At 34.6% G+C, this 27,797-nt stretch overlaps 1 protein-coding gene and 1 pseudogene across 1 annotated transcript; one reads left to right on the top strand and one right to left on the bottom strand.

The window, feature by feature from the left end:
- Positions 1–1,301: 1,301 nt before the first annotated feature.
- Positions 1,302–5,646, bottom strand: LOC115698218 (protein CHUP1, chloroplastic). The gene is made up of 7 exons (XM_030625419.2): positions 4,367–5,646; positions 3,289–4,242; positions 3,025–3,156; positions 2,618–2,799; positions 2,398–2,509; positions 1,947–2,090; positions 1,302–1,695 (listed from the first exon to the last, which is right to left on the bottom strand). The coding sequence occupies exons 1-7, from the start codon at positions 5,183–5,185 to the stop codon at positions 1,615–1,617; spliced, it is 2,424 nt and encodes an 807-aa protein (XP_030481279.1). The 5' UTR covers positions 5,186–5,646; the 3' UTR covers positions 1,302–1,614.
- LOC115696686 (peroxiredoxin-2E, chloroplastic-like) lies at positions 5,209–6,852 on the top strand (annotated as a pseudogene).
- The last annotated feature ends 20,945 nt before the right edge of the window (positions 6,853–27,797 follow it).

Genomic DNA, 27,797 nt, shown 5'->3' with positions numbered 1-27,797 from the left:
TTCTGTTCTGCTATGGATCGTAGGTTTAACGCGGGCCAGAGGCTCTTGAGCTTCGTAGGAGATGATGTTTAGTTGTTTCTATTATTAGTGTTTAGTTGGTTCTTCATGTTTAGTTGGTTCTTTGTTTATGTTGTTCTTTCCCTTGTTTTATTGTCTGGTGTTTGTTTCTGCTGTTTAGTCGTTTTGTTCGTGTCTTTGTTTTGTGCTGTTGGCACTCCTCTTAATAAAAAAAAAACCTCAAAAATATTATTATATTCTGTGGTATATAATTTTATGGCTGTAGTATAATTATTTTAATGATGGTATTTAATTTTATTAGTATAGTATATATATTTTTTTGTTAATATTATTATATTTTTAATTATTGTGGGCATATATATTTTTATTGTACAGTATATATTTTTTGTTGTATATAGTATATTATTTACTTAAAATAATATTTAGTTTCTATTTTATTGTATATAATGACTATATAAATTTTTTTGGCATGATATATATATTTTAATAGTAATATATATAATTTTTGTTTAGTATGGTATATATTTTTTGAGTATTAATATACTACTTTATTTTTGTTAGTATTTTTTATGGTTATAATTTTTTGTGTTATGATAATATGATATATTAAATATTATTGCATATACAATATATATGATTAATGATATAATATAGTTATTCGTTGTCATTATAATAACTGTATATGAAGTACTAATAAATTTGTATGATGTAATTTTATCATTATATAAATATTAATAAAAAAAAATAAAAGTAATTTAATAATTTTTATTATTTAATTTATTTTGTTAAATTTTTTTAAAAAATTGACATTTACTATTTATCAATCTATTTGAGACCAATTTCCACCTTAGCCCTTGAAAAAATTCAAATAATTCTTTAACAGTATTCACAAAGTGATCTGTTATGTTGTTGAGCTCTAAATGCATCTTTGGGTTTTAAGGAAAACAGTACTCTTCATAAAACGATATGGACATCATCTCTAACTTCATGGATTTATCCTGAGACAGTCCCTATTTTTTTTGTATTATTGCATTATTCCCTACTTTGAGTTCCATTATATGTTCCAAAGTTATTACATCAAAGTTTGATCATTTATAAGAAATTCCAACATTAAATGGGCTCCTCATAATTTGCTGGTGTGTACTTTTTCCCTACCCAAAAATGCCTCATTCATTGTTGATCACAAAGTATCAATATGACTTGCTTCAATTGAACCATTCACCAAAGTACTATCTTCAATAAGTCAAACTATTATTAGCCCAAGAAAGCTAAAACTAGAAAAGAATAAAAAAGATTATTGGTTGTACATAAAAAAGCACCTAACACTCTTGCATTGATGTCAAAAACATGCTTCATTCACATCTTTTTCCTTTCCTACTTTTTACAGATGACAATTTTTTGTTTGGAAAACTCAGTATGAATTATAATAGTAACAAACAATCCACAATCTATCCTTTTTCCTTGTTGCCAAAACTTGGGTCTTCAATCCAAAAGATTTGCTTTGAGACCATATGGCAGAGTATGATTGTATACAACATGTTATACATATTTTCTTTCTTGAAAGGTCACTGAGATAGTGTGGTATTCGTCAAGCATTTACTTCTTATTAAGAAGATTAGCAAGGTTGCGAAGCTCCTCAAATGCATGCATTGTTTCTGCATCAAATCCTCCAGCAAACTGTAATAAACAAGAAACACATCTTAAATTCAGCAAAAAGAAGAGAAAAGCTTTCACAACTACCAAAAAGGGTAGGACAGAAATGTTAGTGAGAAGTTCTTTTTATTTATGAAACAGAAGGATATTTAAGTTAGTTACACGACTCATTTCTAATTGGTTTTGAGACGAAACTCATCATTCTTATCTAAAATGTATATCACATTGTCTAAACATTCATTTTCACTGTTTAAACTTACAAAATAAAACAATACCTGATGTATTCTGAAAGCGAATCTCACTCCCTGGAGTAGCATGTAGTCCATTGCAGGATCTTTATCCAGTGCTGCTTTTGACTGAAGTTCCATAGCAACCCTCTTCATGTACATTTTTGCCAACTTGACAGACCCAAATTTGATCTGCTAAATAGTATTTCATCAATTGCTTTGCCATTTATGTAATTCAGTAATGATACAAACTAATTTATGTCCATACAATGAGATTAAAAGATGTTACACCCCTATACTAATCATAACATTAACATTGCACTTGGGGAATGAAGGGCATGGAGGTTGGAGTGAAAGAGAAATTAAGTTATTTGAAACTGTGCATTGTCTTTCCCAGTGCAACAAAAATCTTGATAATCTTAATTTAGAATACATCTGTGATAATTTCAACAGTTTTTAGAATTATGAATAGCAAAGTAACCATCTAGAATTATCTTACCTTGCTTATAATGCCATTATCCAGCATCCAGTCTTCTGGTATTTGGAACTCCTTGCAGTTACGCATTAAAGACTCTCTCGTTCGTACAAGATTATAAACTGTACGTTCCATCCTGCCAGTGGTACCGAAACACTTACAACTTTACAACTACTGCATATTGGAATATTAGAAGAAAATATTATAAACTTCTAAAGAAATTGTAAAATTTTCAGGTCCTTACTTCTCAGACAGTGCCACCATTTTCTTCAAGGCAATGTCACAAGGTAATCGGTGATCGTCTTTGTAAGCAGACACTTCAGACTCTAATCTCTTGATATCTTTATACCCAAATGCTGCTTCTCTCAATGTGTCAGCTTTCCTTTCAGGCCAAGCGAAGTGCTTTAGAACTGCCCTTTCATCCACCTTAATAAACAATGCAAGTAATCACCAAATCAGGCTTATGAAAGCATAATAATCAATGCATGATATTGAGCATTAAGCAGCTCTTTGGTATAAATTGTTTATGAGACTCATTTCGATTTCTTATCAGAATATTCATATCCAGCCAAGTTTTGGGACTACTTTCAGACTGAAAAGAAATTCAGAAATAGCAAAATAGATTGTGGTGTAGGACAGAAATCAACTTACAAGAAAGCAAAGCTCATCATCAAGCCACTTCACAAATGCCACTACATCTTCAATGTTCTGAAAAGCTGCATCATTCACCTCTCTGATCAACGAATTCACAAACTCTCCTTGTGTCTCAATATCGGCCTTTATCTACATGACAATTAAGATGTATCAATAATAAGCAACTATGACTTTTTAAGCAGAACCTATTAAAGTTTTGAAGCTTCCCAAAAAAGTGTTTGAAATTCACAGTAAGTTGTGATATCATAGGCTAGCACTTACTGCAAGCAAATGTGATGACCTATTCTCAATTTCACCAATCATGCTGCTCCGAGCATTGGCAACATCTGGAACATCACATATCCCTCCATTTGAAGAATCCTTCCTCGAATCTCTCTTCATTAGTGAATGATAAAACTCAACTACTTGTGGAGCTCGCTGAAAGGTTCCTGTGGTACTCCTTGCAGCAAACTTTGGTGGAGGTGGTGGAGGGGGAGGAGGTGGGAGCGGAATTTGAGCTGAGCCAGTTTCCTCTTTGGTTCGGCTAGAAATGGAGCAAGAAGGCCTTGGAGGGGGATTCGGAATGCGCAAAGCTCTTTTCTCAACATCAAAGGATGTTGAAAACTTAACTACTTCATGGCAATTTCCATAGAAAGGTGATCTTTGAGTCATTTCCAAGTCATATTTCTGAGAAGCTGCTAGTGGTTCTGCCTCCTTTTCTATCTCTTTTGCACACATAAAGCCATCAGATTGCCTTCTCTTATTGAGCATTAACTCTTCTGCACCAAATTTGGATCCACTAATGGAATGTCTTCTCATTGGACTTCTTCTTTCTTCATCAACCCAATTTTTCTCCAACAATTCATCTTGGCTCTCCGAGCTAGACAAGTCCTCATCAGTCAGGGGCCATTTCTTTAGCTTCTTGATCAGATTTAATCTCTTTGCACTACTATATTCTAAGTACTCATTACTTTGACAAGACAATGAACCAAAAGAATCACCACCACCACCACCAACTGATTCTACTGAACTCGGGCTTGACAACTTATTAGAATTCATTGTTGAACATGAATTCCGCAGTTCATTTCTTAAACACGAATTCACCCACCTCAGATAGGCTAGCTCCTCAACCTCATTTAATCTGTTCAATTGTAAACCTTCAACTTGTTTACACAAATCTTCATTTGTGTGTCTTAATAAAGAAGCCTCAGCTTTGATATTTGCAACAATGTCACTCTGATAGAAAACAAGATACAATTCAGAAACTCAAATAGTCCAAACAACAAACCAATCACATTACATCAGAATTAAGTGAACAACATAAAAATAAAGCAAAATGGAAAAGGCTTATAAATAATACCTCAGATGATTTTGCTAGAGAAGCTAACTGGGATTCAACAGAAGAAAGCCTGCAAGCAAGACTTCTCTTCTGAAGCTGCAACTCCTTGTTCAGCCGCCGCAATTCAACAACTTCCATCTCCATGCTCTGAGATAATCCTTGTTCCCTCAAACTCGTATTCTCTTCTCTCTTATCCAAGTCTTCATTCCTTTCCCTCTCCGAAATGGAAGTCACCAAAATGGGTATTTGCTCAGAAAGGCTAGCCCTTTCTTCTTCCAGTAACTGAACTCTCCTAGAAAGATCATCAAGTTCACTCTTTTTCACCTCAACCTCTCTCTCCAGCTCCAAAACCCTCGGGTTTCTCTTCGACTCCGTCAACTCGGCCTGTAATTTAAACTCCCTCTCCTTAGATTCTTGGAGCAAGCTTCTGAGTTGGTCAAGCTCAGTAAACATGTCCCGGGACGACTGTCTCCGGTGGGTCTGAAAGGACTGAGGATGAACTTGACTGCCGTTGACCGAACAAGCCAAGTCTCCAATCAGCGACCTCTTCACCCTCGACTGAGCCGCCGGCACAACAGGGTTCTTCTGGCTTGGCGCGTCTGAGCCCGCCGGCGGGATTTTCTTCGTCCCAACATTGGTCGTCTGAAGCCTGCTCTTCCTTTCTCCGGCTAAATTTTTCACAATCTGAGAACCCCATGAGGAAGCAGACCTTAATTTCGAAGAATTACTATTGGTTTTGGTATTGTGAGGAATTTGATGATGACCCTTTGGTGGTGGCTGGTTTTGGTCACTGAATTTCGAAGATTTAGCTCTGGTCTCTGATGGGTTTTCTTCTCTCATCGTGAAAACAACTACTAAAGCTTATGATCAAGCTAACATGGAGGAAGAAGAAGAAGACACGGAGCGAGAAAGAACGAAAGAGAGCGTTAAAGTTTGAGTCTTTTTGAAGTGGAAGGATGGTGTAGTAGTAGTAGTACAAGTAGTGGAGAGTGTAGTAGCAGTGAAAGCTCAAAATCCAAGAAGAGCTGAGATTACGAGAAAAGTGGAGAGAAAGAAAGGGTGTTTCTTTATTATGGCAGTTTTTTGAATTTTTGAAATTTGAATGTTACTTGCCTTTGTTCTCTCAACAAGTGTCTCGGTCTGCAACGGTCGATTTATGTGTCGTCGTGGTCCCACATATTGTGCTTAAAAATATATATATAATTTCTTTGTATCTAAAACTTTGTATTATCTTTAATGAAAATACATTGCATATTCCAAAATTAACCCAAAAAAAAAAAAAAAAAAAAAACTTAAAAAAAATATTTTAAAATGGAGAAAATTTTACAAAAATAATGTGAGATGAAGAAAAGTTTTTTTTTTTACATTTTTATTGTATCAATTTTATTAAAATATTGTTTTTAAAAGGAAAATTTGCGGCAAAAGTCCCAAGGTTCAGTTTGATACAGATAAATCCCCAACCTCCAAAAATAGCGGCAATAATCCTCAAGGTCATGTTTTTTATTTGTCCGTTCTCTAAGTTAACAGATCCGTTAAATCCAATTCAAATGCCACGTGTCGAAATATTATTGGTCCAAATTATTATTTTAATTTAAAAAATTTTAAATAAAATAAAAAACTAAAAAATGTATATTTTAAAATCATTAATTTAATTTATTTTTATATTTTTTTTTCTTGTTCATCTTCTTCATGAACCCAACCAGCCCTAAAACGAATCTGAAGACATATTAGAGAAAGGACCACGAGACTTATCCGATGAGGAAGCAGAGGAAGATGAATCATCATCGGAGATAACGCAATCAACACGAACGACGACATTTTCAACCTGAGGAACAAGGTTATGAAAATGCGTGAAACAACACAGCACCGACCTAAAGCTTAACATCTATCAACAATGGCCGCCTCTCTCTCTCAATCTCAAGGCTCCTCACAGCTCCATCAACTACTTTCTGCCTCTCCACAACCGCAACTGCCTCTCTCTTCCCATCCAAAACACTACTCTCTTCTCGTCTCTCTTTCACTTCCTTCGCCCTCAACAACCACCACCTCCCAAACCCACTCCGTTTCTCCACCGCCAAATCAACCTCAAAAATCTTCGCCACAATCTCCGTCGGCGACAAGCTTCCGGAATTAACCTTCTCTTACTTAGACGTCGCTGGAGAAGTCCAGACCGTAACTGTCTCTAACCTTACCAAGGGCAAGAAAGCCATACTCTTCGCTGTTCTGGCGCTTTCACCCTGACCGGCTCGCAGAAACACCTCTCCGAATTCGTGGAGAAGTCAGCGGAGCTTAAATCGAAAGGCGTGGACACCATCGCCTGCATTTCGGTGAACGACGCCTTCGTGATGAAGGCTTGGAAGGAGGATTTAAAGGTGAACGATGAGGTTCTTCTGTTGTCCGATAGAAATGGGGTTGGAGTGGGGTTAGGGCTGGTTGGGTTCATGAAGAAGATGAACAAGAAAATAAAATATAAAATAAATAAATTAAATTAATAATTTTAAAATATATATTTTTTAGTTTTTTATTTTATTTAAAATTTTTTAAATTAAAATAATAATTTGGACCAATAATATTTCGACACGTGGCATTTGAATTGGGTTTAACTGATCTATTAACTTGGAGACCAACGGACAAATAAAAAACATGACGTTGAGGACTATTGCCACTATTTTTGGAGGTTGGGGACTTATCTGTATCAAACTGAACTTTTTAAGGACTTTTGCTACAAATTTCCCTTTTTAAAATTATAAAAGTACTATTATCTAGTAAAAAAAAACTCAAAAACAATTTAAAAACAACAGTAGAATAATTTAACAAACAACATGAAAACAACAAAAATATAAAGTAACTAAAAAATAACAAAATATTGACCTAATTACAATAAACAAAAGGGTAAATACCATTTTAGACCCTGTATTTTGCAAAAGTTACAGATTGGACCCTGTGTTTTGTTAAATGACAAAATGGACCCTGTATTTTCTAAAATAGTAAAAATAGGACCCTGAGCTTAATTTTTGATAATTTTTTTTAATACAACCAACTTGAAGACAATGCTTAATACGAACAGATACAAAAAATGTAAACAGTTTTGTCATATAGCACTTTTAAATCGGATTATAATTAAACTTTATTTTGACAAAAAATCAATTCAGGGTCCTATTTGTACTATTTTAGAAAATACAGGGTCTATTTTGTCATTTAACAAAACACAGGGTCCAATTGGTAACTTTTGTAAAACAGAGGGTCCAAAATGGTATTTACCCTAAACAAAATAATATAAGTTCATCAATATGTTTTTGTATTATGAATTTTTTTTTACTTAATTTTGAAAACTTAATTTATCTTTTTGTACTATTACATTGTTTTTTCATAGAATTTATTATTTTTTGCTTTAACATGGAATTTGTTGTTAAGTTTATTCTTTCAACTTTCTTTTTTTTTTTTTTCTCAATTAGTGATAGTTAAAAAAACAACTATAAACAGAAAAATAACAAAATAAATGCACATACATACAATAAAAATATTATCTAAAATAAACTAAAAATATACACAATAAAAAATGCACATAAACTAAATAATAATTGTATAAATAAAAACATAAAAATAACAGGAAAAATAACTATAAACCAACTACAGAACACCTAAACACAACATAAAAATAATTGTAAAATAATTATAAAATAACAAAGAGACAACTATATATCAACAGAAAAATAAAAAGGCATCAATCTTGTTAAAATATGCAAATTATTGATAAATTAACTCTGAATAAAGTACAACACATCCAAAATAAATATACTACTTTTATTAATCATGTAGAAGATAAAAAACATAAAAAGAGTGCTTCTTAATTATTTTGTAAGAGAGAGAGAGAGAGTGTGTGTGTTTTATATAATAATCTTGCTAAGCACAATGACATCCCATTCTATATGAATTTTCTTCTAATTTTCTTGCTCTCTCATATTTTTTTAATTTACTAATACTATAACATTGAAAACAAAACCCTAACTATTTAATTGAAAGAGAAAAGAGCGTCTCTTTTCATTTTATAACTCTCATAATATTAATTATAAAGTTTGTAATGAACATTAAATTATAATTTTGTAACTTCTAACATTGATAAAAATTAAGTTACAACTTAAATTTTTACATATATATAGCATGGTATTTTACTCTACTTTTGTATATATGTATCTAAATAAAAGATTCATTATTTTTTTACTAAAATGGAGTTTGATGGTTCCTCTTCTTTTTTATAATAAGTGTATTTAGCCATATTCAATCCACAATAAGTATGTTTTTTTTCTCTCTCTCTCTTAATATTATTAAATTGTTATTTTTTCTTCAAAAATCATATTTTTATAATAATATTATAATTATTGTACTAAGAAATTTATTACATTATCAATCTATTATGTATTATATTTCTCAAAACGAATGTAAAGATGAACTGAAGATGAAAAGTTGAACTCTTGCGTGTAGATGGTGATGTTGATATTACAAAATCAATCTTAGTTCTTACCATTCTAACCATTACAAAAATTATAGTATTTTTATGATCTAATGTATATACAAGACTTGAATATATATATATATATATATATATATTTATATATATATAGGAGACTACTTTTATATATGTTAGCAAAAACAAATATATTTCAAAGAATGTTAGAGTTTTTTTATTTCTTTATTTTAGTTAGTGTCATTTAAAACTATGAAATAGTTTTAAATTTATTCATTTTATCTTACATACTTTATTCATGGCTAATTTAAGAGGTGTTGTTGACTTCATTATTCATAATAATCAATAAAAATGTTAAAAAGTCATTATACTAGATATGATGATTGTGATCCTTACAAATATCTATACATATATGATGATGGTGATGATAATCGTAAGGTTAATTAGTAATTTTTCTCCGTGAACTTTGACATGTAGTAAATCGTGCCCTTTGAACTTTTTTGGCCGTTAAAAATTCCTCCCGAACTATTGAGATTGTTAAATTTAAGGACTTTTGTCTAATTTCATTCAATTTTACTATTTTAGTGATTGTTTATGTACTAAACCATGCTCCCCAGACTTTGATATCTACCAAATCATGCCCCTCAAACTTTGATATGTACTAAAACATGCCACTTGAACTTTTATCCATATTATAATTTTTTACTAAAATTAGACAAAAGTCCGTAATGAATATGTATAGAGTTTTTTTCTTCAGTTTTTATATAAAAGTTATTTTACAATTAATAATAATATCTATTTTTTAGTTTTAATTAAAAGAAAAATATTTAATAATGCATTAAGAAAATAAGAATTAATTAATGATAAAAAAAATGGAATAATACATGTGACTCAATTATAATAATGATTAACTTCTTAAAATATTAACTTCTTCACACATAATCGTAGTTTGTTTAGATTATTTATTGAATCTTTTTTAAAAAAAATTGATTTAATTTTGTAAGATAAAGTGTTAACGCAGATTTTCGTTAACCAAATTAATAGTATTTCGCAATAAATACACTACAGAAACAAATAAGTAATAAATGATAAATAACACCAGATATTTTACGTGGTTTTGTAGTTTAAATCTACATACTCCACGAGTCCTTAATATTAGGGATATTTTCTGGGATACAAAGTACAATATCAATATTTGAATAAAAAGATTTTCTCTCTCAAATTTATCGTCCATTTTCTCATGGATTTTGCCCCTATTTATAGGACTATAGGTTGTCAGTTATTCTTTTTGGGATTGATTCATTTACAACTGATCATGAAACGAGAACATTCTCCACGTTTCATTTATTCACACATGGGATAATATCTAATAACTACCCAGCTGCTCCTTATCTTTATCCTCTAGACGGTTATTGCTGACTTGGAGGTTACACCTTGTCAAACATGAGTTCTCCTTCTTATCCATCTAAATAGAAAAAATGCTAAGTGTTGGAAACACTTCATCTCGTTGTATCTCTTTATTTATATTAGTGATGCGAGGTGATCTCCACATTATGAGTAACGCGAGGTGGTTGAGTGTCACTACTTTTATTCTGCTCATGCGGGAGAATATTCTCTCTTTGTATATTTAACTGAGTTTATCCCGAGGCAGACATATGTCTCGTCAATACCAATTTAATAGATATTATTCTTGTCTCGCATGAGACTAAGCAATCAACGAGTTTGAACATTTCTATCAAACTTGTATTTAATTGAAACGAGTTATTTAATAATGCAACGTCATTATTATATACATTGAGTTGATTCACGTTCTTTCAGTAGGACACGTGTTAGCTTCTGGTACATAGTCAAATTTCAGGTAAAACAATTGCCCCCTAAAAAGTACTTTTTAATTAAAAAGAACTTTCTAAATGATTACAGAGATATAATCGTATTAATCCTTTTTGAAAAAATGCATGCTTTGAGTTTTGGCGATTCAAGACTTCGAGGTACACCATTAGCATTTAATGCTTTGGCCATTCTTATTTTCTAATATTTCCATCTGTTAGAACTTATTTCTTATGATCAAACGGTAATTAACAATTAGGTATAAATTGATGCACGACATCTATTTCGCCAATTTCGTTATTTCAAACCTCCAAGCTTTTTGAAAATCACGATTACTTCCTCTTCTAAATTTGCATGCCCTCGTTATCTTTCTCATACTTCCTACGTATTTCAGTCGATGTCATCCTTTAGAATTTCAATCGTAGGGTTTCTCTCTGCCCAGAAATCACAGTCAAAACAGTAAGTGATTCACTCTCTTCTTTTTACTGATTTTTCTTTTTGTACTCGTAATCTCTTTTTCTTGATTGATGTTTCCTTATCTACATTGTTTGGTCATTTTAGGTAATTTTGATTTTGTTTGTCTGGATAGTTCTAGCCCTAAGGAAAATTTTAGGTTATTTGATTCATAGATTTTTGGGTTAAGTCGAGTTTAGTTTTGTCAAAAATTAGGATAGTACTGTTCATAAAAGTATGACCCAATTTATTCTAGAAAACACAATCCCAGAATACCAAGAAACGAATTGTCCTAAAATTTTAGCATTTCCATTCAAACTCAAAACACATATACCTACAACCATTCTTAAGATAAATAATGCAAAAATTAGGGAACATCCTATTAAAACCAATCAAGACAAGATTTTTGGAAGTTATAGGTAATTTTTGCAAGAAATAACTGAGGGTAAACGTCGTTTTTGGCGAGAAGCGCTTGCCTGAAACCCAAAATTTAACTAATATTCCTTTAGCGAGACCTTTGTTTGTACCTCCAGTCACTGTTACTTTTTCACCAGGTGACTAAGATTTTGAAATCATGGCCTCGAAAGCTCAAAAATCCAAGACCCCACTATTACCTTCAAGGCAGAGCTCATTGAGTCTAAAGTTAGATCCATATGAGCTTATGTTGGGGAGGTATGAAGTCGCGTGGTATCAAGTATGAGTGAGGATGTCGAGTTAGGTCTGTCGCTCTAAGAGAATTCAGTTGTTTTCCTACTGAACGTGTGATTCGAGAAGAAAGTTATAGTACTAGCGAGCCGTCTAGAATAGGCGCTTGGAGCCTCGAACACATAAGAGATGGAGCAGTAGTCCCTCTTAAAGAATACTACAAAAAGTTCTGCAATTACCTCGAAATTTCTCCCGTTTAGCTGATTCCAAATTCTTACAGAATTTTGGCCAGCTTGAAAGTTTTATATTAAATTCTGAAGTGGGAGTGCCCAACCCCACTAGAAATTTTATATTTTTATTCTGTAAAAGCCTGTCCCGCGAGGAGGCAAGGAGCAGGGGGTTTCTACTTTCTCGGGACCCACACAAATGATCAAAGGATCATTGTGAGGTTGCCCAATAAGACCGAATTCAAGGATGACTTCTATTGGATGTCTGGCCTTGTCCATATCAATACAAATACGTTTCGCATTAGACGTAAGTATTACCTCATCTCAAAAGTTTGGTTTTGAGTTTTCAATTTAATAATTGTAGGCATTTACTTATTTTGTTTATGTTGTATTAACAACGATTACGAGGAGGCCCATTGTGACTCCAAAAATTGAAAGAAAACATAGGATTCTTCTTGGTCTTCCTTTCGATCTACGAGCTACTGATTTCTTATTACACGAGAACAACTTGAAGACCTCCAATCTTCTCGGCAGCGACTAGGATACCTACAACTTTAAAGTCTCAAAATACTCAAACTGGCAGTAGGTTACAGTTCCTGCTGACGAGGAAGAGAAGGATTATGTTGCTCACTCCCACTACTTAAAGAATGTAACCCCTCGGGAAGCCAGAGAAGTTGCCTCCCGAGGTAATAATTTTGGTATTTGTTGATGGTCTCCTATCGTACTTAGGGCTGAGCGCACTACCTTTATTAAATTTAAGGATAGCCAGTACAAATTTTACATCTGGAATTGTGTAGATCGTATTGTCCATAGGTTCGATAGTTGGTATCCCGAGCATCACGTACAATGAAGCTGTAATAGTTCTAATTTTGGGATTGTCGAACAATATTGAACTAACTTTGATAGGACGAGCCATCTAGATTGGGACTTGTCTCCCCTAAACATCTTTGATCTTTTCATGATCACTGGTTCTAGGGAGTTTAGTTGGTATTATAGTTTTTCTTCTTCATCAGATGATGATTATGGTAATTTTTCTTAGTGGGAGGCTATCTCTCCCTATTTTCTTTGTTTATTTTGAACAAGTGTTGATGTATATATATATATATATTTTGTCTCGCAGATATGAATTTGGATCTCGAAGACAGGTTGCGTAGTCCCACTCCCCTCGTCAAAAAATCCAAGAAGCGAGCAACTTCAACAAGAGATGCCTCAAGATCCACTACAGAGTCTTCAAAAAGAACCAAAACTACTGCCAATAAGAAACAAACCTCGACCCAACTTAGCATTGAGGCAGAAAAGTCTCCAGATTAGGGTTGCACATTTAGACCCGCAAACCCAAAAAACCCGACCACCCGCTGCCAAAAAAATCGATCACCTAAAAACCTGTGTAGTCGGGTCGGGTTGAACCCGAAAAAACCTCCAAACGGGTTTCGGGTTCGAGTGTGGATAGGTACTTTTTTTGTCGGGTTGTAACACGTAACTCGAACCTTTTTTTTTAAAAAAAAAGTTAATAATACTTAATTACTTATTAATCACATTCAGAAAAAAAAACTATTCATATTCTATAAAAAAAGACTATTGGTCGGGTTAACACTTGTCAATACTTAATTAATATTATTCTATTTTTTTAATCATATTCAAACAAAAGGACTTTTCATATTCATGAGAGACTCACGAGACAGTTTACAGTATACATTCATATCTATTAAGTTATTTGTTTATTACAATGATCAACATATGTATATGTGTAATCAATGCAAATATATTTCTATTTATGATATGTTATTATTATATATATTTATATATTATATATGTTGTTGCTTTTTTTATAGGATAGTATTGTATGTATGAGTTATGTTATACAGTAGAACCTCTATCTAAGAATACACTTGGGACCAAGTAAATTATATTCTAATTGGGAGGTTATAACTAAATAGAGTTACACTAGAAAAAAAAATTAAAAAACCAAAAAATATCAATGTAACAATAATAACAATAAATAATCATTAATACTATATCATAATAGAAATATTTTAGAGTAAATATAATTTCATACATGTATTATAATTTAAAATAAAATTATTAATTTTACATAAATAAATTTACAAAATACATGTATATATTTTACTAAGATGTAATTATTCTTATATAGAGGTATATTTTGTTGATACGGGACTTAGAAAATATATAACTAATTACAATTTAGAGGTTATTCTTATTTATAACTGGCCCAAATCGCGATTTGATTTTTTTATAACAAATTAGAGGTTATTCTTGAATAGAGTATTCTTAAATAGAGGTTATACTGTATATTGTATATATTATACATAGTTATATACTATTAGTTGATTATATTATAAAAATAAAAAAAATAGTATTTTTAAAAATTAAATATTCGGGCTCAGCCCAACAAGACCCGAATCTGACTACGCCTAAATTGAAAAAGCCCGACCCGATACTCGACGCACCCGGACACCCAAAAATCGGGTTCGTTTATGCATTTCCAATACCCGAAGCCTGAAAAATCCAAACCCAACCACCCGAAAACCCAAAAACTTGACCCGTGTGCACCCCTACTCCAGATAACTATACTGCTCCAGTTGTTGCGAGCGCTGGTGAACAGGCCCTAGGGTCCGTTCACCAAGTTAAGTTTCTGGTTCTCATCCCGAGATGGCATTGTTAGAGCCTTCCTGCCCCTACCTATCTATGTTGGCATAAAAGGCTCGCAGATCTGTTCGCTGCATGCTACCAACAACTGGCAGCACTACAAGACTTTCGAACAATGCGACTGGGAGTTAATTAATAAGGGTAGCTTCAAAAGTCTCGTGAAGAGGAGTTATGACCTCATGTTGTCGGTTAGTTTTTATTTCTCTTCTTATCTTTTCCCTTTTTTTTATACTTTCCCTTTTACATTTCCTCTTTTGGTTTTATTTCTCGCATGCATCTCTCTTATCTTTTGCGGGTCAACAGAGAGGTCTTCAAAGGGTAGAGATGCTTGACACCGAACTTTGAAAGTCTAGGGAACATCGTGAGGTTTTGGCCAAGCAATGGTCTGATTCACAATCGGAGATCTCTGGAATCATGAAAGAGGCTAAAGAGCAACAAAAGACTCTCCAGACAAACCTTGAGACTGCCCAAAAGAGGATCCAGGAGCTTGAAGAGGCAAACAAGACTACCCAGGCTGAGGTTGATAGAAATCTCGAGGAAGCCAAGGTCGATGCTGATAGAAAGCTTGAAGAGGCCAAAGCCGATGCCAAAACCAAGGTCAACACAATCGCTAGGCGATCCATTTATCGAGCTTGGTTTGCCAACTCAGGGATGGATCTGAGCTTTCTGGGAGACAAGGCTGGAGAGATGTTAGCATACTACGAGCAAACCAAGAAGGAAGAAACAGGCAATGCTGAGGATGAAGTCAAAGAAAAAGAACCAACTAAGTCTCCTAACTATGTAGACTTTATTATATATTTTTAGAAATATGGCCCTTATGCCGAGACAATAGTTTGCCCCTTGTGGCATTTTTTTTTATACATTTTGACTTTTGCTTTGTTGGATAGCCAACATTGCTGATCTATATATTTATTTTTATGCATTTTATCCTACTTTTTTCAAGTTATTTATGTTTATCTCATTGCGTTTAAATTTACAATCAAACATTCTTCTTACTCGATTTAGCTTAGAATATTCTTGGGTTACAAGCGTTCCATCGTTGCCATCATAATTTAGACTAGTAGTTAATAATCTATCACGTTTTTCGCGAGCAGTTTATAATTTGCTATATTATTTACGAGCAATTTTGTAATCTACTACACTTAACACAAACTTTAAATATTTTGAATAGTTCTTTTAAAAAACTAACTTGAATATTTTTTGATTTTTTTTATATGAAGAGTTAATCCTCTATTCATATTTTTAGCATAAGTATTATTTCTCAAGGCACATTTGTGTTTCGTTTACAATACATGCTACAATCATGCGAGCCGTTATTTACTCATATCACATATAGGTTTCTGTTATTTTATGAGAAAAAATCTCACTTACAACTGCTATTTTAGTCTTTTCTTTTAAAGAAAAAGTTTTTCAATTCTTGACTTTATACTGTCCAAAGACAATTTTAATCAATTATCTTTTCCTTTGTGAAAAAAATTTAATTTTTAGATTTTTGGCATTACAGTCTATATTTCTAGGTAGAATCTAGTTATTGTACGCATATATGCCCCCAAGTAATTTAAAAGGAAATAAACTTTGTAATTACTTGAACAGATTAATTTTATTCATAACAATGATCAGCCATTATAGAGATAAATACAATATTTACATAATAAAACTACTGGTAATAAGGTCGTAAATGTTCACTGTTCCAGTGATTATTTATTAGCGAGCTATTAAGCCAAGCTAATTTTTAAACCCTGATTTCTACGACAGCCTCAATAACATATGGAACTTTCCAGTTTGGGTTGAACACTCTTGCTGCTGGATCTCGCGTATTTACAAATACACGTCTTAATACTAAATCTCCTACTTTAAACAATCTTTTTCGAACTCTTTTGTTAAAGTATCCGTTATTCGGTATTGGTAAGCTACATTGGTTATTAGCGACTCATTGTATCTTTCTTCAAGTAGATCCAATGACATATTCAAAAGTTCTTGGTTTTGCTCTTGATTGTAGAAATCACGCCTGTGGGTTGCAATGTTAACCTCCATGGGTAACATTGCTTCTGAGCTGAATGCCAATGAGAGTGTGTCCTGTCGTTGTTTTCTCTATAGTTCTGTGGGCCCAGAGCACTTGGGGTAGCTCATCAACCCATCTTCCAGCATCTAACTTCTTCTTAATAATATCTTTTAAGGTTTTATTAACAGCTTCTACTTGCCAATTCGCCTGAGGCCTTGATACTGACGAGAAGCTCTTAATAATTTTATTCCTTTCACATAACTTAGTGAATAGCTCGCTATCGAACTGAGTTCCATGATCAGATACTATTTTGATTGGAATGCCAAACCTGCAAATGATGTTCTTGATAACTGAAATACCGTGTTTTTGCAAATGTCAGTTGTATATAAGAAAATATAAAAACAGTAAGTGTTTGCAGCAGCAGAAAGTAATTCTGCTACAAAGAACCGAACAAAAGCGTAATATAAAATATTTGTAGAAAAATAAATAACTTGACACAAGAGATTTATACGTGGTATCAGTGTTCTCACGAACACTCCTAGTCCACGGGGCCACGCCCAGAGAATGAAATCAATTAATAAAGTATCAAAATTACAAAGACAATTGACTTAAACAAGTTTAGACTCCCTCTAAAGTATTGCCGCAATCCTTTGTAATCCACTTTATGAATCTGACTTCTTGAAACACCTTCAAGCCCGAACTCCCTTCGTCTTTGAAGTGTGAGTGCTTACTTCCTCCTGAAGTAAGGCTTCAACAAGTCTTCTCCCGAAGACCAAGTGCTTACTTCCTCCCGAAGTAAGGCTTTATCAAGTCTTCTCCCGAAGACCAATCTCTTGTTCAGTCAAGTAGTTCTTCACAACCTCTAGGACAGAGTAAGAACAGAAATAGAACAACTAGAACCTAGATGAACAACTAGGCTCTCACAAAACAAAGAAACACTCTCTTCTCTCAAAAGATAAATGCAAAAAATGAATAATGGAAGAGGTAATTCGAATGGTTGCTCTCTAGGCTCTATTTATAGAACATAGAAACCAAAGAGGCAACCACAAGTTCGAATTAGCAGCTGTACAAAAACTTTCCAAAAGAAACACGATCTGCTACATCAGATTCGGATGCTGACGCAGCAGATCTGACCAGAAACGGGAAACTTACTAAAATCGGGTCCGATGTTCTATCAATGCTTGATTCCTGCCAAAAACAGACTAGCTATTCTGATTGTATCAAAATACAATCGAAATCAATAAGGAAAAGGCAATAAACAAAGTTTCCCTAAAAAAGACAACTTTCCAAAAGAGAATTCCTTCTCTTTTGGGAAGTTTTCAACAAAGGAAAGTTCAGCTGAAAGTGCAACTTTCCAAACAAGGAAAAGAGCAACTAAAAACCGAATTTATAAGGTAAGGATCCGAAAATGAATGCTCAACAATCTTACCATAAATGGAAAAATTATTTTGTCAACTAACTTGCCAAAAAGGACTTTACAATCTCCCCCTTTGGCACTTTAGATGAACAAAATAATTTTTAACATAAAGTACCTGCAAGGCAAAGTTAGCAAGAGCAAAAGAAACTACTGCCCCTGAGTAACACAATCGAATATCACAAAAACATGCTAACTTTAAACGTTATGTTCACAAGTACTAACCAACCACAGCTCCCCCTGGAAAAAGGGTCCAGAGTTGGGAACAAACAAATTAAAAATAAATATCTCTCCCCCTTTTTGTTTATTGGAGTGCCAAAGTAAACAAAGAAAGAAAAATAGATATAGGTTTAATCAAAAAACAAAGGAGAAACAACTTAGTCTCGGTAGAGTTTAATCAAAGAAGACAGTTGCTTGGACATCTCATGCTGGACTTCTTCCATTGCTCCAAGGCGAGTATGCACATTCTGAAGTTCAGACTTGACTTCCAGGAGTTCTGCTGCAGCAGAACCTGAACTTGCAGCAGCAGAAGCAGTAGCAGCACCAACCTTTGGCCGTTTTTGGAACACATCATCAAAGTATTCAGAGGGCTGTAATGTAGGTCCACTGATAGGAGGCTCAAGTGTTTCATGTGATTGGGCCACATTCTTCTGTGAAGATAAAACCTTAAAAATTAGATTTGGAAACACAAGTTTAAAGGTTGGCTTTTTACCTCTTCGGAAGGAGATAATCTATTCAGAATGTGGGAGGCCAAATCAATCGAAGTTCCAGAAGTGATGCGGTATAAGAGTGAAGCCACATCTTGAGACACTACGGTCTTGTTTGAATTTGGAACCCAATTGCTTCAGGCAAACCGCATAAGAGAAGCATGAGCAAAAGTGAAGTGAGTGATTCGAAGACTCTCCCCTGGTTTCAACTCTGAACGAGCACCCGTGAGTTCAGAGTGCATCAACTCACGATCCATGGACATCACTGCATTGGAAATATTCTCGGGCAATTGCAAAGCTTGAGCAATATCCTTCTCAGAAAAAGAGAACCAATGACCCCTTACATAAACTCTTCGATAAAGTCTAGAATTCTCATCAAGGAAATCATCAGTGAGATTAGCATAAAAATCCTTAACAATGTTTGCAATGTATCCGATGAAACCAGTAAGAGTATTTTCCCATTGATGAAATAGAATGAACTTTACAATACCTTAAACACGATGAGCACGCAAATCATAGTTCCTCTCACTTTCAAACGTACGATTTGCATATAAGTTCCAGTCACGCTCATTGTCTCGATAATAGAATCGAGGACAGCCAGAAAGAGAGGAAGGGACATTACCAGAAAAGGGATCTTCCATGGGCTGCTTGCCTTTGGCAGCAGCAGAGGCCTTTGCTGCAGAAGCAGATTTTGGTCGAGGAAGCTTTGGCTCGAGTTCTGTGTCCTCACTGTCCTTCTCAGAGTGAAGTGACACTGTTTTGTCTGAAGAAACTTCCATTGGATCCTCTTCTTCTGAACTGGAACTAGATGAGGCCGAGGGTGGATTAGTCTTGAGTTTCTTCTTGGTTGGAGGGACTGACTTCTCACGAGATTGAGAGGCTCGAAGTTCCTTCTCAGCAGAGGCTTGCTGGGCTCGAGTTCGAGTAGAAGGGCCTGTTGGAGTGGAGCCAGGCATTGATGCAGCAGGAGGTGGAACTGCCAATGGAGGAGGAGATTCCTTTGAAGATTCAGACGAGGAAGTCCAGGTGCGAATGGGTCTTACCGATTTGCGAGCAACTTGCTTGGGTGGACGTTTTGGCTTCTCAGTTTGAGATTCACGCTGGGGAAGTGATGAATCTCCAGGCTTTGCAACAGCAGGAGGATGAACTGAGGCAGCAGGGGGTGCATTGGAAGGAGTTTCAACGGTTTCTTCTAACTTTTTAGTGTGCCCTAGATTCTTGGTTCTCACCATTTTGGATCTGAAAGAGAAGATGAACAAAGACAATACAAGAAACAAGAAAAAGTGTTCGGGTAGGTGGTGAGTTAAATGACAAAGATTGGTTTATATAAACTTGGAAGCAAGACAAAAAAAGGAAACCAAATTTAAAATTTTAAATGGTAACCACCAGCCCATGAACACATAAAAGGAAACCGCCCACTCCTCAATTCCTTTCCCCTTTTTCTTAAAAAAAAAATAAAATAAAAGGAAACTAGAATTGCCAATAATATTTCCAAAAATAAATCAATCTTTCAAGAATAAAGGCACATTACCATAAAAAGATTAATCTTTACTTGGAAAAATATCAAAATAAATCAAAGAAGAATGAATGTTGATACTTACCATTTAAGCACAAGATTTCCTTAACCCATGAAGCAAGTCACACACCTCCCTCTTTTTTTTTATTATTATTTTTTTTAAAATTAAAACCGAAAATAAAATACAATGTGTACAATAAATATATGTGATTCGAATCAAGCAAGGAAATCAAATATCATTGACAATTGACAAAATAAAATACATGTTATGCTTTTAAGGAAAGTAACTAATTAGTATCTCAGGAATAATTCATACTTAATTGATGTTTAGAAAAAAGATATGCATGCTACTAAAAATTTTGAACCAAGATTCTCAATTTAATTTAATAGAGGAGACTTACAAATTTGAACACACTTGTCAGACATAAGTGTGTGCAGTGAAAATAGGATCATTGTCCTTGGCAAGATTTTTCATTTTCGCCTTTTTTTTTCAATTTGATCCCGCAACTGGATGCTATCACACCATACTGAAGGTAGCCCTTTTCTATGGTAGTGCATCCTCATCATAGTTGCTAATTACAATGTTCCAGCTTACTCAAAAGATGGCTTTCACACCTCAGTATGGGTAGCTCTATTCCAGCAAGGGGCCTGACAAGACTGAAACAAAAATTGCTCAACTCTGTAAGAACTTTATTTAATCCTAGACACAAATAAAGAGTAACATGAATCTTTTAACACAACATCACAAAGTATGATAAGAATGAGATCCTAACTAATTATAATCCAAAAGCATAAACATGATTTGTCAAAATACAATGAAATAAGATTAAACGCTAGAAAAGAATCACATAACAATATTGTACAAAAATATGAACAAGAGAGATTTAAACAATGCAAACTCCCAAAGACTTTCTGAGGGAGTCAAAGCGACTTGCATCAAGGGCCTTTGTGAAAATATCAGCTAATTGTTTTTCAGTATCAACATATTCTAATTGCAATGATTTATTTTCAACAAGTTCCCTGATAAAGTGATGCCTTATATCAATGTGCTTTGTTCTAGAATGTTGAACAGGATTTTTGGAAATATTTATGGCACTAGTGTTATCACAAAAAATAGTCAAAACACCCAATTCAAATCCATAATCAATCAACATTTGTTTCAACCATAAAAGTTGAGTACAACAACTGCCAGCAGCTATGTACTCAGCTTCGGCAGTGGACAAGGAGATGGAATTTTGTTTCTTGCTATGCCAAGATACTAGATCATTCCCAAGAAAGAAACACCCTCCACTTGTGCTCTTTCGATCATCAGCATTGCCTGCCCAATCTGCATCACTAAAATAGGCAAGATTAGAATTAGTATCTTTTGAGTACCAAATTCCATAATCAGGGGTGCTATTAACATATCTAATAATCCTTTTTACAGTTGATACATGAGATTCCATAGGATTACTTTGATATCTAGCACACACTCCCACACTGTAACAGATATCAGGACGACTAGCAGTTAAATACAAAAGACTTCCAATCATGCTACGATAGAGTGTAGTGTCTACCTTTACTCCATTCTCATCTTTTGTTAATTTCAGTGTGGTGCTCATTGGAGTACTTACCTGCTTAGCCGATTCAAGGCCAAATTTCTTGACAAGGTTCTTAGCATACTTACTTTGAGAGACAAATGTACCTCCTTCCATTTGTCTCACTTGAAGACCTAAAAAGAAATTAAGCTCACCAACCATGCTCATTTCAAATTCACTTTTCATTTGATCAACAAATACCTGCACTTCATGGTTAGATGTAGAACCAGAAACTATATCATCAACATAAATTTGAGCAATGATAAAATCAGATTTTATATGCTTGATGAAAAGAGTTTTATCCACACTACCTCTGTAGTAGTCATAAGAAAGTAGAAATTGAGTCAACCTTTCATACCAAGCTCGAGGAGCTTGTTTCAGACCATACAAAGCTTTTTCAAGCTTGTAAACATGGTCTGGAAATTGAGGATCTTCGAATCCTTTTGGTTGCTCAACATAAACTTCCTCATTCAAAATACCATTTAGGAAGGCAGATTTCACATCCATTTGAAACCATTTAATATTCAAAATACAAGCAATACACAAAAGTAAACGAATTGATTCTAATCTTGCAACAGAAGCAAAAGTTTCATCAAAATCAATACCTTCTACCTGTGTGTACCCTTGTGCCACCAAACGAGCCTTGTTTCTCACAATTGTACCGAACTCATCACTTTTATTTTTAAATAACCACTCTGTTCCAATTACATTTATACCTTTTGGTCTTCGGACCAAAATCCATACCTTGTTGCGAACAAATTGGTTGAGTTCCTCTTGCATTGCATTGAGCCATTCCTCAAAGGTCATGGCTTCCTTCACATTTTTCAGTTCACATTGAGAAACAAAACAAAGAAAGCTGATTAAATTAACATACCTTCTGCGAGTTACCATGCTTTCTTCAGGATTTCCAAGAATGAGATCTTTTGGATAATTCAATTTGACTCTGGTGCTTGGTTCTTTCTGAATAGAATCAGTGATGATGTTTGGATGAGTCAAGATAGACGGTTCTGGTTCTCCAGTCTCAGTTGCAGTAGCAGATTCGTCATTTGCAGCATCAGAATTGGGTTCTGCTGCATCAGGATCTGCTTTTGCTGCTTCTGGAGGAGCATCCATAAGACTATCTATCTTGGCTTCTGTGGAAAACTCTGAAAAATCTTTAAAATCATCAACAACCACATTAGCTGATTCCAAAACAGTTTGAGTTCTCATGTTATAAACACGATAAGCTCTACTGTTTAAGGAATATCCAATAAACACACCAACATCACTTTTAGCATCAAATTTACCAATATGCTCACGATCTCTATAGACATAACACACACATCCAAAAACATGAAAATGACTTACATTGGGGCGCTTACCTTTCCAGATTTCATAAGATGTTTTTGAGGTACCTGGACGAATAAACACTCTGTTTATTATATAGCAAGTTGTGTTAATAGCTTCAGCCCATAAGCGCTTTGTCAATTTCTTGCTATTTAACATCACTCTTGCCATTTCCTGCAATGTTCGATTCTTCCTCTCAACAACTCCATTTTGTTGAGGAGTTTTGGGAGCTGAAAATTCATGAGTTATACCTGTAGACTTGCAAAAATCATCAGACACAGAATTTTCAAACTCCTTACCATGATCACTTCGAATTCAAATAATTTTCCCAATATTACAACCTTTCTCAACTCTTAATCTCAAACAAAGAGTTTTAAAGGCATCAAAAGTGTCAGATTTTTCTCTTAAGAAATCTACCCAAGTAAAACGAGAGAAATCATCAACACACACAAAGATATATCGTTTACCATTCAAACTTTCAACTTGGATTGGACCCATAAGATCCATGTGAAGCAATTCCAATACTTTTGAGGTATTGATATCAGACACAGGCTTGTGAGTGATTTTTAATTGCTTCCCAAGTTGACACAGTTCACACTTACCAACACTTTCCTTACCAAGCTTGGGAAGTCCTCGAACAATACCTGCATTTGACAATTTTTTCAGGTTTTTAAAATTAATATGCCCAAGCGTGGCATGCCACAGATCTGTGGTGTTGTTGATAGCTGAATGACAAGTAAACACAGGGCTTAGAGTGTAACAGTTATCATTGGATCGAAATCCTTGCAAGATACATTCATTATCATCATTCAGAACATAGCAATGATCACTATCAAATGAAACAGTAAACCCTTGGTCACAAATTTGACTGATGCTAAGTAAATTAGCCCTCAGTCCTTCAACTAACATCACATTTTTCAGTCTAGGTAACCCTTCAAAATTTAGAGTTCCCATACCAACAACTTTTCCAGATAGACCATTACCAAAAGTGACTTCTCCACATTGCATAGGCCAAATGTTAGTCAAAAAGTCCTTGTCACCTGTCATATGTCTAGAACAACCACTGTCAAAATACCACATTTGAGATGCAGCAGTTTTATCAGAAAAACCAGCTAGACAATTCTTTTTCACCCATATTTGTTTCAAACCTTTATGTTTCTTTTAAGATTTTTCCAAGTTATCAAAATAATTTGTTTTAAACAGATTTTTCAACGTGAAACATTTAGGGCTGATATGTCCTTTTCTACCACAAAAATGACAAGTGGGAACAAATCTTTTTACTTGAGATCTTACTCTTTTCGAAAATCCTGGAGATTTTGCAGCATCAGAAACAGCTCTTCTTTGCCGACAGTAATGAAAGCTATTTACGGCGAATTTGTAGCCTCAGAGTGATTCGTTGGAACACTAGATTTTACAAACTTCGTGACTCCAGAACTTTCCATTCTATTTGAACCAAGGCCTGCGAAACCTCTTTGTCCTGCATTCTGAGCTTTTTCAAAAATAGAAGATCCAGGGTTAAGCATTTGAACATTTTTCTTAAAATTTTCAAGTTCCTTCTTTAAGAGAGTGATTTTTTCATCTTTATCACAAAAACTTGTCTCATACTCTTTTATTTTCAATTCACACATTTCAATCTGATGAGACAATTTTTTATTCAATTTATTCAACTCTCTATTTTCAGAAGCAACCTGAATCCATTTTTCATACATGACTTTGTATGATTCAGCAAGAGACTCTTCACAGAATTCAGACTCATCTGAATCTGATTCCGCTTGTTCGGTGGTATTATTCAGACATACCAATCTAGCTTTCACCTGTGAATCACACAACACATTAGACATAACAGAGGTTAGGGCAACATTTTCAGAATGATCTTCATCACTTTCGGTTTCATCATCACTCCAAGTGACATTGAAACTTTTCTTATTCTTTTTCAAAGTGTTTGCATACTCAGCTTGAATATGCCCAAAACCTTCACATTCCCTGCAATGAATACCCTTTTTGTTAGAAACAGATGGTTTAATAAAAGTATTACCTTTTGAACCTTTCGAAATATTCTTTTTATTTCCCATCTTTTTCATATATTTCTGAAAATTCTTAGTTAATAAAGCAATCTCATCATCACATTCACTATCCAAATTTTCATTATCAGCAACTTTCAAAGCAATACTTTTACCTTTATCAGCAATGGATTTGGGTTTGTCCTTTTGTTTAATCTGTTGATTTAATTCAAAAGTACGTAAGGAACCCATCAATTCTTCTACCTTCATTGTGCTGAAATCTTTAGCTTCCTCCATTGCTAAAAGTTTAGTATCGAACTTTTCTGGAAGTACTCTAACAATTTTTCTCACAAGAACAGAATCATCAAGCTTTTCACCAAGAGCAAAATATTCATTAGCAATATCAGATAATTTTTCATAGAATTCAGTTAAGGTTTCATTATCAGACATTCTAAGCTCATCAAATTTAGTTTGAAGCATGATAAATCTAGATCTTTTCACATCAGAATTTCCCTCAAACTGAGTTTGAAGAATCTCCCAAGCTTCCTTAGCAGAAACACATGATGATATAAGTTTAATGTAACCCTCACCTACACCATTAAAGATAGCATGCAATGCTTTGCTATTGTAGGCAGAAAGTTTATCATCTTCAATAGACCATTCCAATTCAGATTTTATAGTAGTATTACCTGAAGAATCTGTCTCAACTGGAAGAGACCAACCTGATAGAACCATTCTTCAAGCTTTCTCATCTTGAGATTTGATGAAGGCCCTCATTCTAACTTTCCAATAAGGATAGTGTAACACCCTAACTATCTTAGGCGTATTACGTGATTTTTAAACGTACTGTGCAGCTCGTTGCTAATCAACGAGGTTTATGGAAAAACGTGATTAATTAAAATTTTGCTTTTTCATTAAACTTATAAACCATTTTACAAAAAGTCTCGGGATCCCGATTTATAAAAAAATATTTACAACTTTTTAACTGTTCAACTTTTACATCAAAATGAAAGTCGTCTAACGACAGTTACAAAAATCTCATCCCTGCTGTCCCGAGGATCGTACGCTCCAGGTCTAACCGCCCCGACATGTACAATCTCAAATGCTCGGTCACGGTCCATCAGCTACAGCCTTGCCTTTACCTACACATGAACGTAAACTGTGAGTCGACAGACTCAGTAAGAAAAGCATAATAATATCATACATAAAACTGACTGCCGTGTCCAACACGATACTGAGTCCCGCTACTGCCATGTCCAACATGGTACTGAGCACTACTGCCATGTCCAACATGGTACTGAGTTTTGAACGTTCAGGGGACGGTACTATTGACAAGTATCCTCCTGATCGGTCGAACCGGTCATACTCCGCCGTTGGTCATACTCCGGCTGTACCGACGGGATAGGTCAATAGCACTGAACCACCAACCAGTGTCAGCCTGATCGGTCGAACCGGTCATACTCCGGCTGCTGGTCATACTCCAGCCTGTACCGACGTGACAGGGTTGGGTGGTTCGGAGCCTAAATACATATCTAATGTAATCTAACAGGCTTCCTACATGCACGCTAAACATGTAAACTACATATGCATACTGTTATACTAATCTTACCTGGATTCCGATTTCAGGTGTGCCGGTCAACCTGATTGGAACTGAAGCTGAACGGCGGACATCGGCTCCTAAACCATAAAAATCACAACGCTATAAGTGACACGCTAAATCACTTCCCGGGGACTAAAACTCGAAACTAAAAGTTTCCCTATCGATAAAAAGCATGGCAATACCCCTAAAAACCCAAAAACGAGGAAAACTAGGGTTCTGAAAAATCCCCCATCCGAAGTCCGGTTGCCCAACCGAATTCCGGTTCGGGAAAATTCGAACCCCCATCCGAATTCCGGATGCTCAACCGAATTAGGTTCCTCGCGAGCAACAACCAAAAATTCCCATATCTTGACCAATTCGAACCCAAATGGTCCCAAACTTTCCAGACCTCCTACATAGGTCCCAAATGACCATTCCAAGGCCTCAAACCTACCCAGAAACCACATACACAATTTTTGCCATTGGAGCTCAAGCTTTGAGTTCCAAACTCAAGCTTGAGCAAAACCACAAAACAAGCATGCAAACCAGCTAAAATCAACCTAAACTAGCATAATATAGCCTCTGAAAACAAACAACAACATCCAGCAATTCACAGAAACAATTCATGGCATTTTCTCTCAAAATTACATAATTTCACATATAACTCTCTAGCATGCTCAACCTAGCAATCAAGCATCATAACAACCCTAAACTAACATGCTTAAACTCAGAAAATAAGAACTAATTACGAAAGAACAACATTCCACAATCACATGCATTCATCATCTTTTTTCATCATTTTTCCTCAAGAATTTAAAGAGAAAGTGCCTAGGAAACACATACCACACAAGAGATCAAATAAGTTGCAAGTTAAGGCTTGAATCACCAAAGAAAATCCAGCTTTTTGAACCTCCAAGTCTCAGCCGAAAGAGAGGAAAAGAGAGAGAGAGAGAGTTTTCTATTTGATTTTCTAATTTCTTTAAAATTTGCCTAAGTGATGGAATTTGGGAAAAAAAAGATTTTATAACATATTATTCATTTAATTTC

Source organism: Cannabis sativa, chromosome 7 (assembly GCF_029168945.1).
Source record: "Cannabis sativa cultivar Pink pepper isolate KNU-18-1 chromosome 7, ASM2916894v1, whole genome shotgun sequence".
NCBI classification, from domain to species: domain Eukaryota; kingdom Viridiplantae; phylum Streptophyta; class Magnoliopsida; order Rosales; family Cannabaceae; genus Cannabis; species Cannabis sativa.
The sequence above is the reverse complement of the archived record's forward strand: the minus strand, read 5'-3'. Positions and strand labels throughout refer to the sequence as shown.

Coding starts and splice junctions, on each gene's coding strand:
- LOC115698218 (XM_030625419.2), bottom strand. CDS start 5,185: ATGAGAGAAGAAAACCCATCAGAGACCAGAGCTAAATCTTCGAAATTC. Junction 4,243..4,366: donor CTCTAGCAAAATCATCTGAG/GTATTATTTATA, acceptor GTTTTCTATCAG/AGTGACATTGTTGCAAATAT. Junction 2,800..3,024: donor ATGATGAGCTTTGCTTTCTT/GTAAGTTGATTT, acceptor TTGTTTATTAAG/GTGGATGAAAGGGCAGTTCT.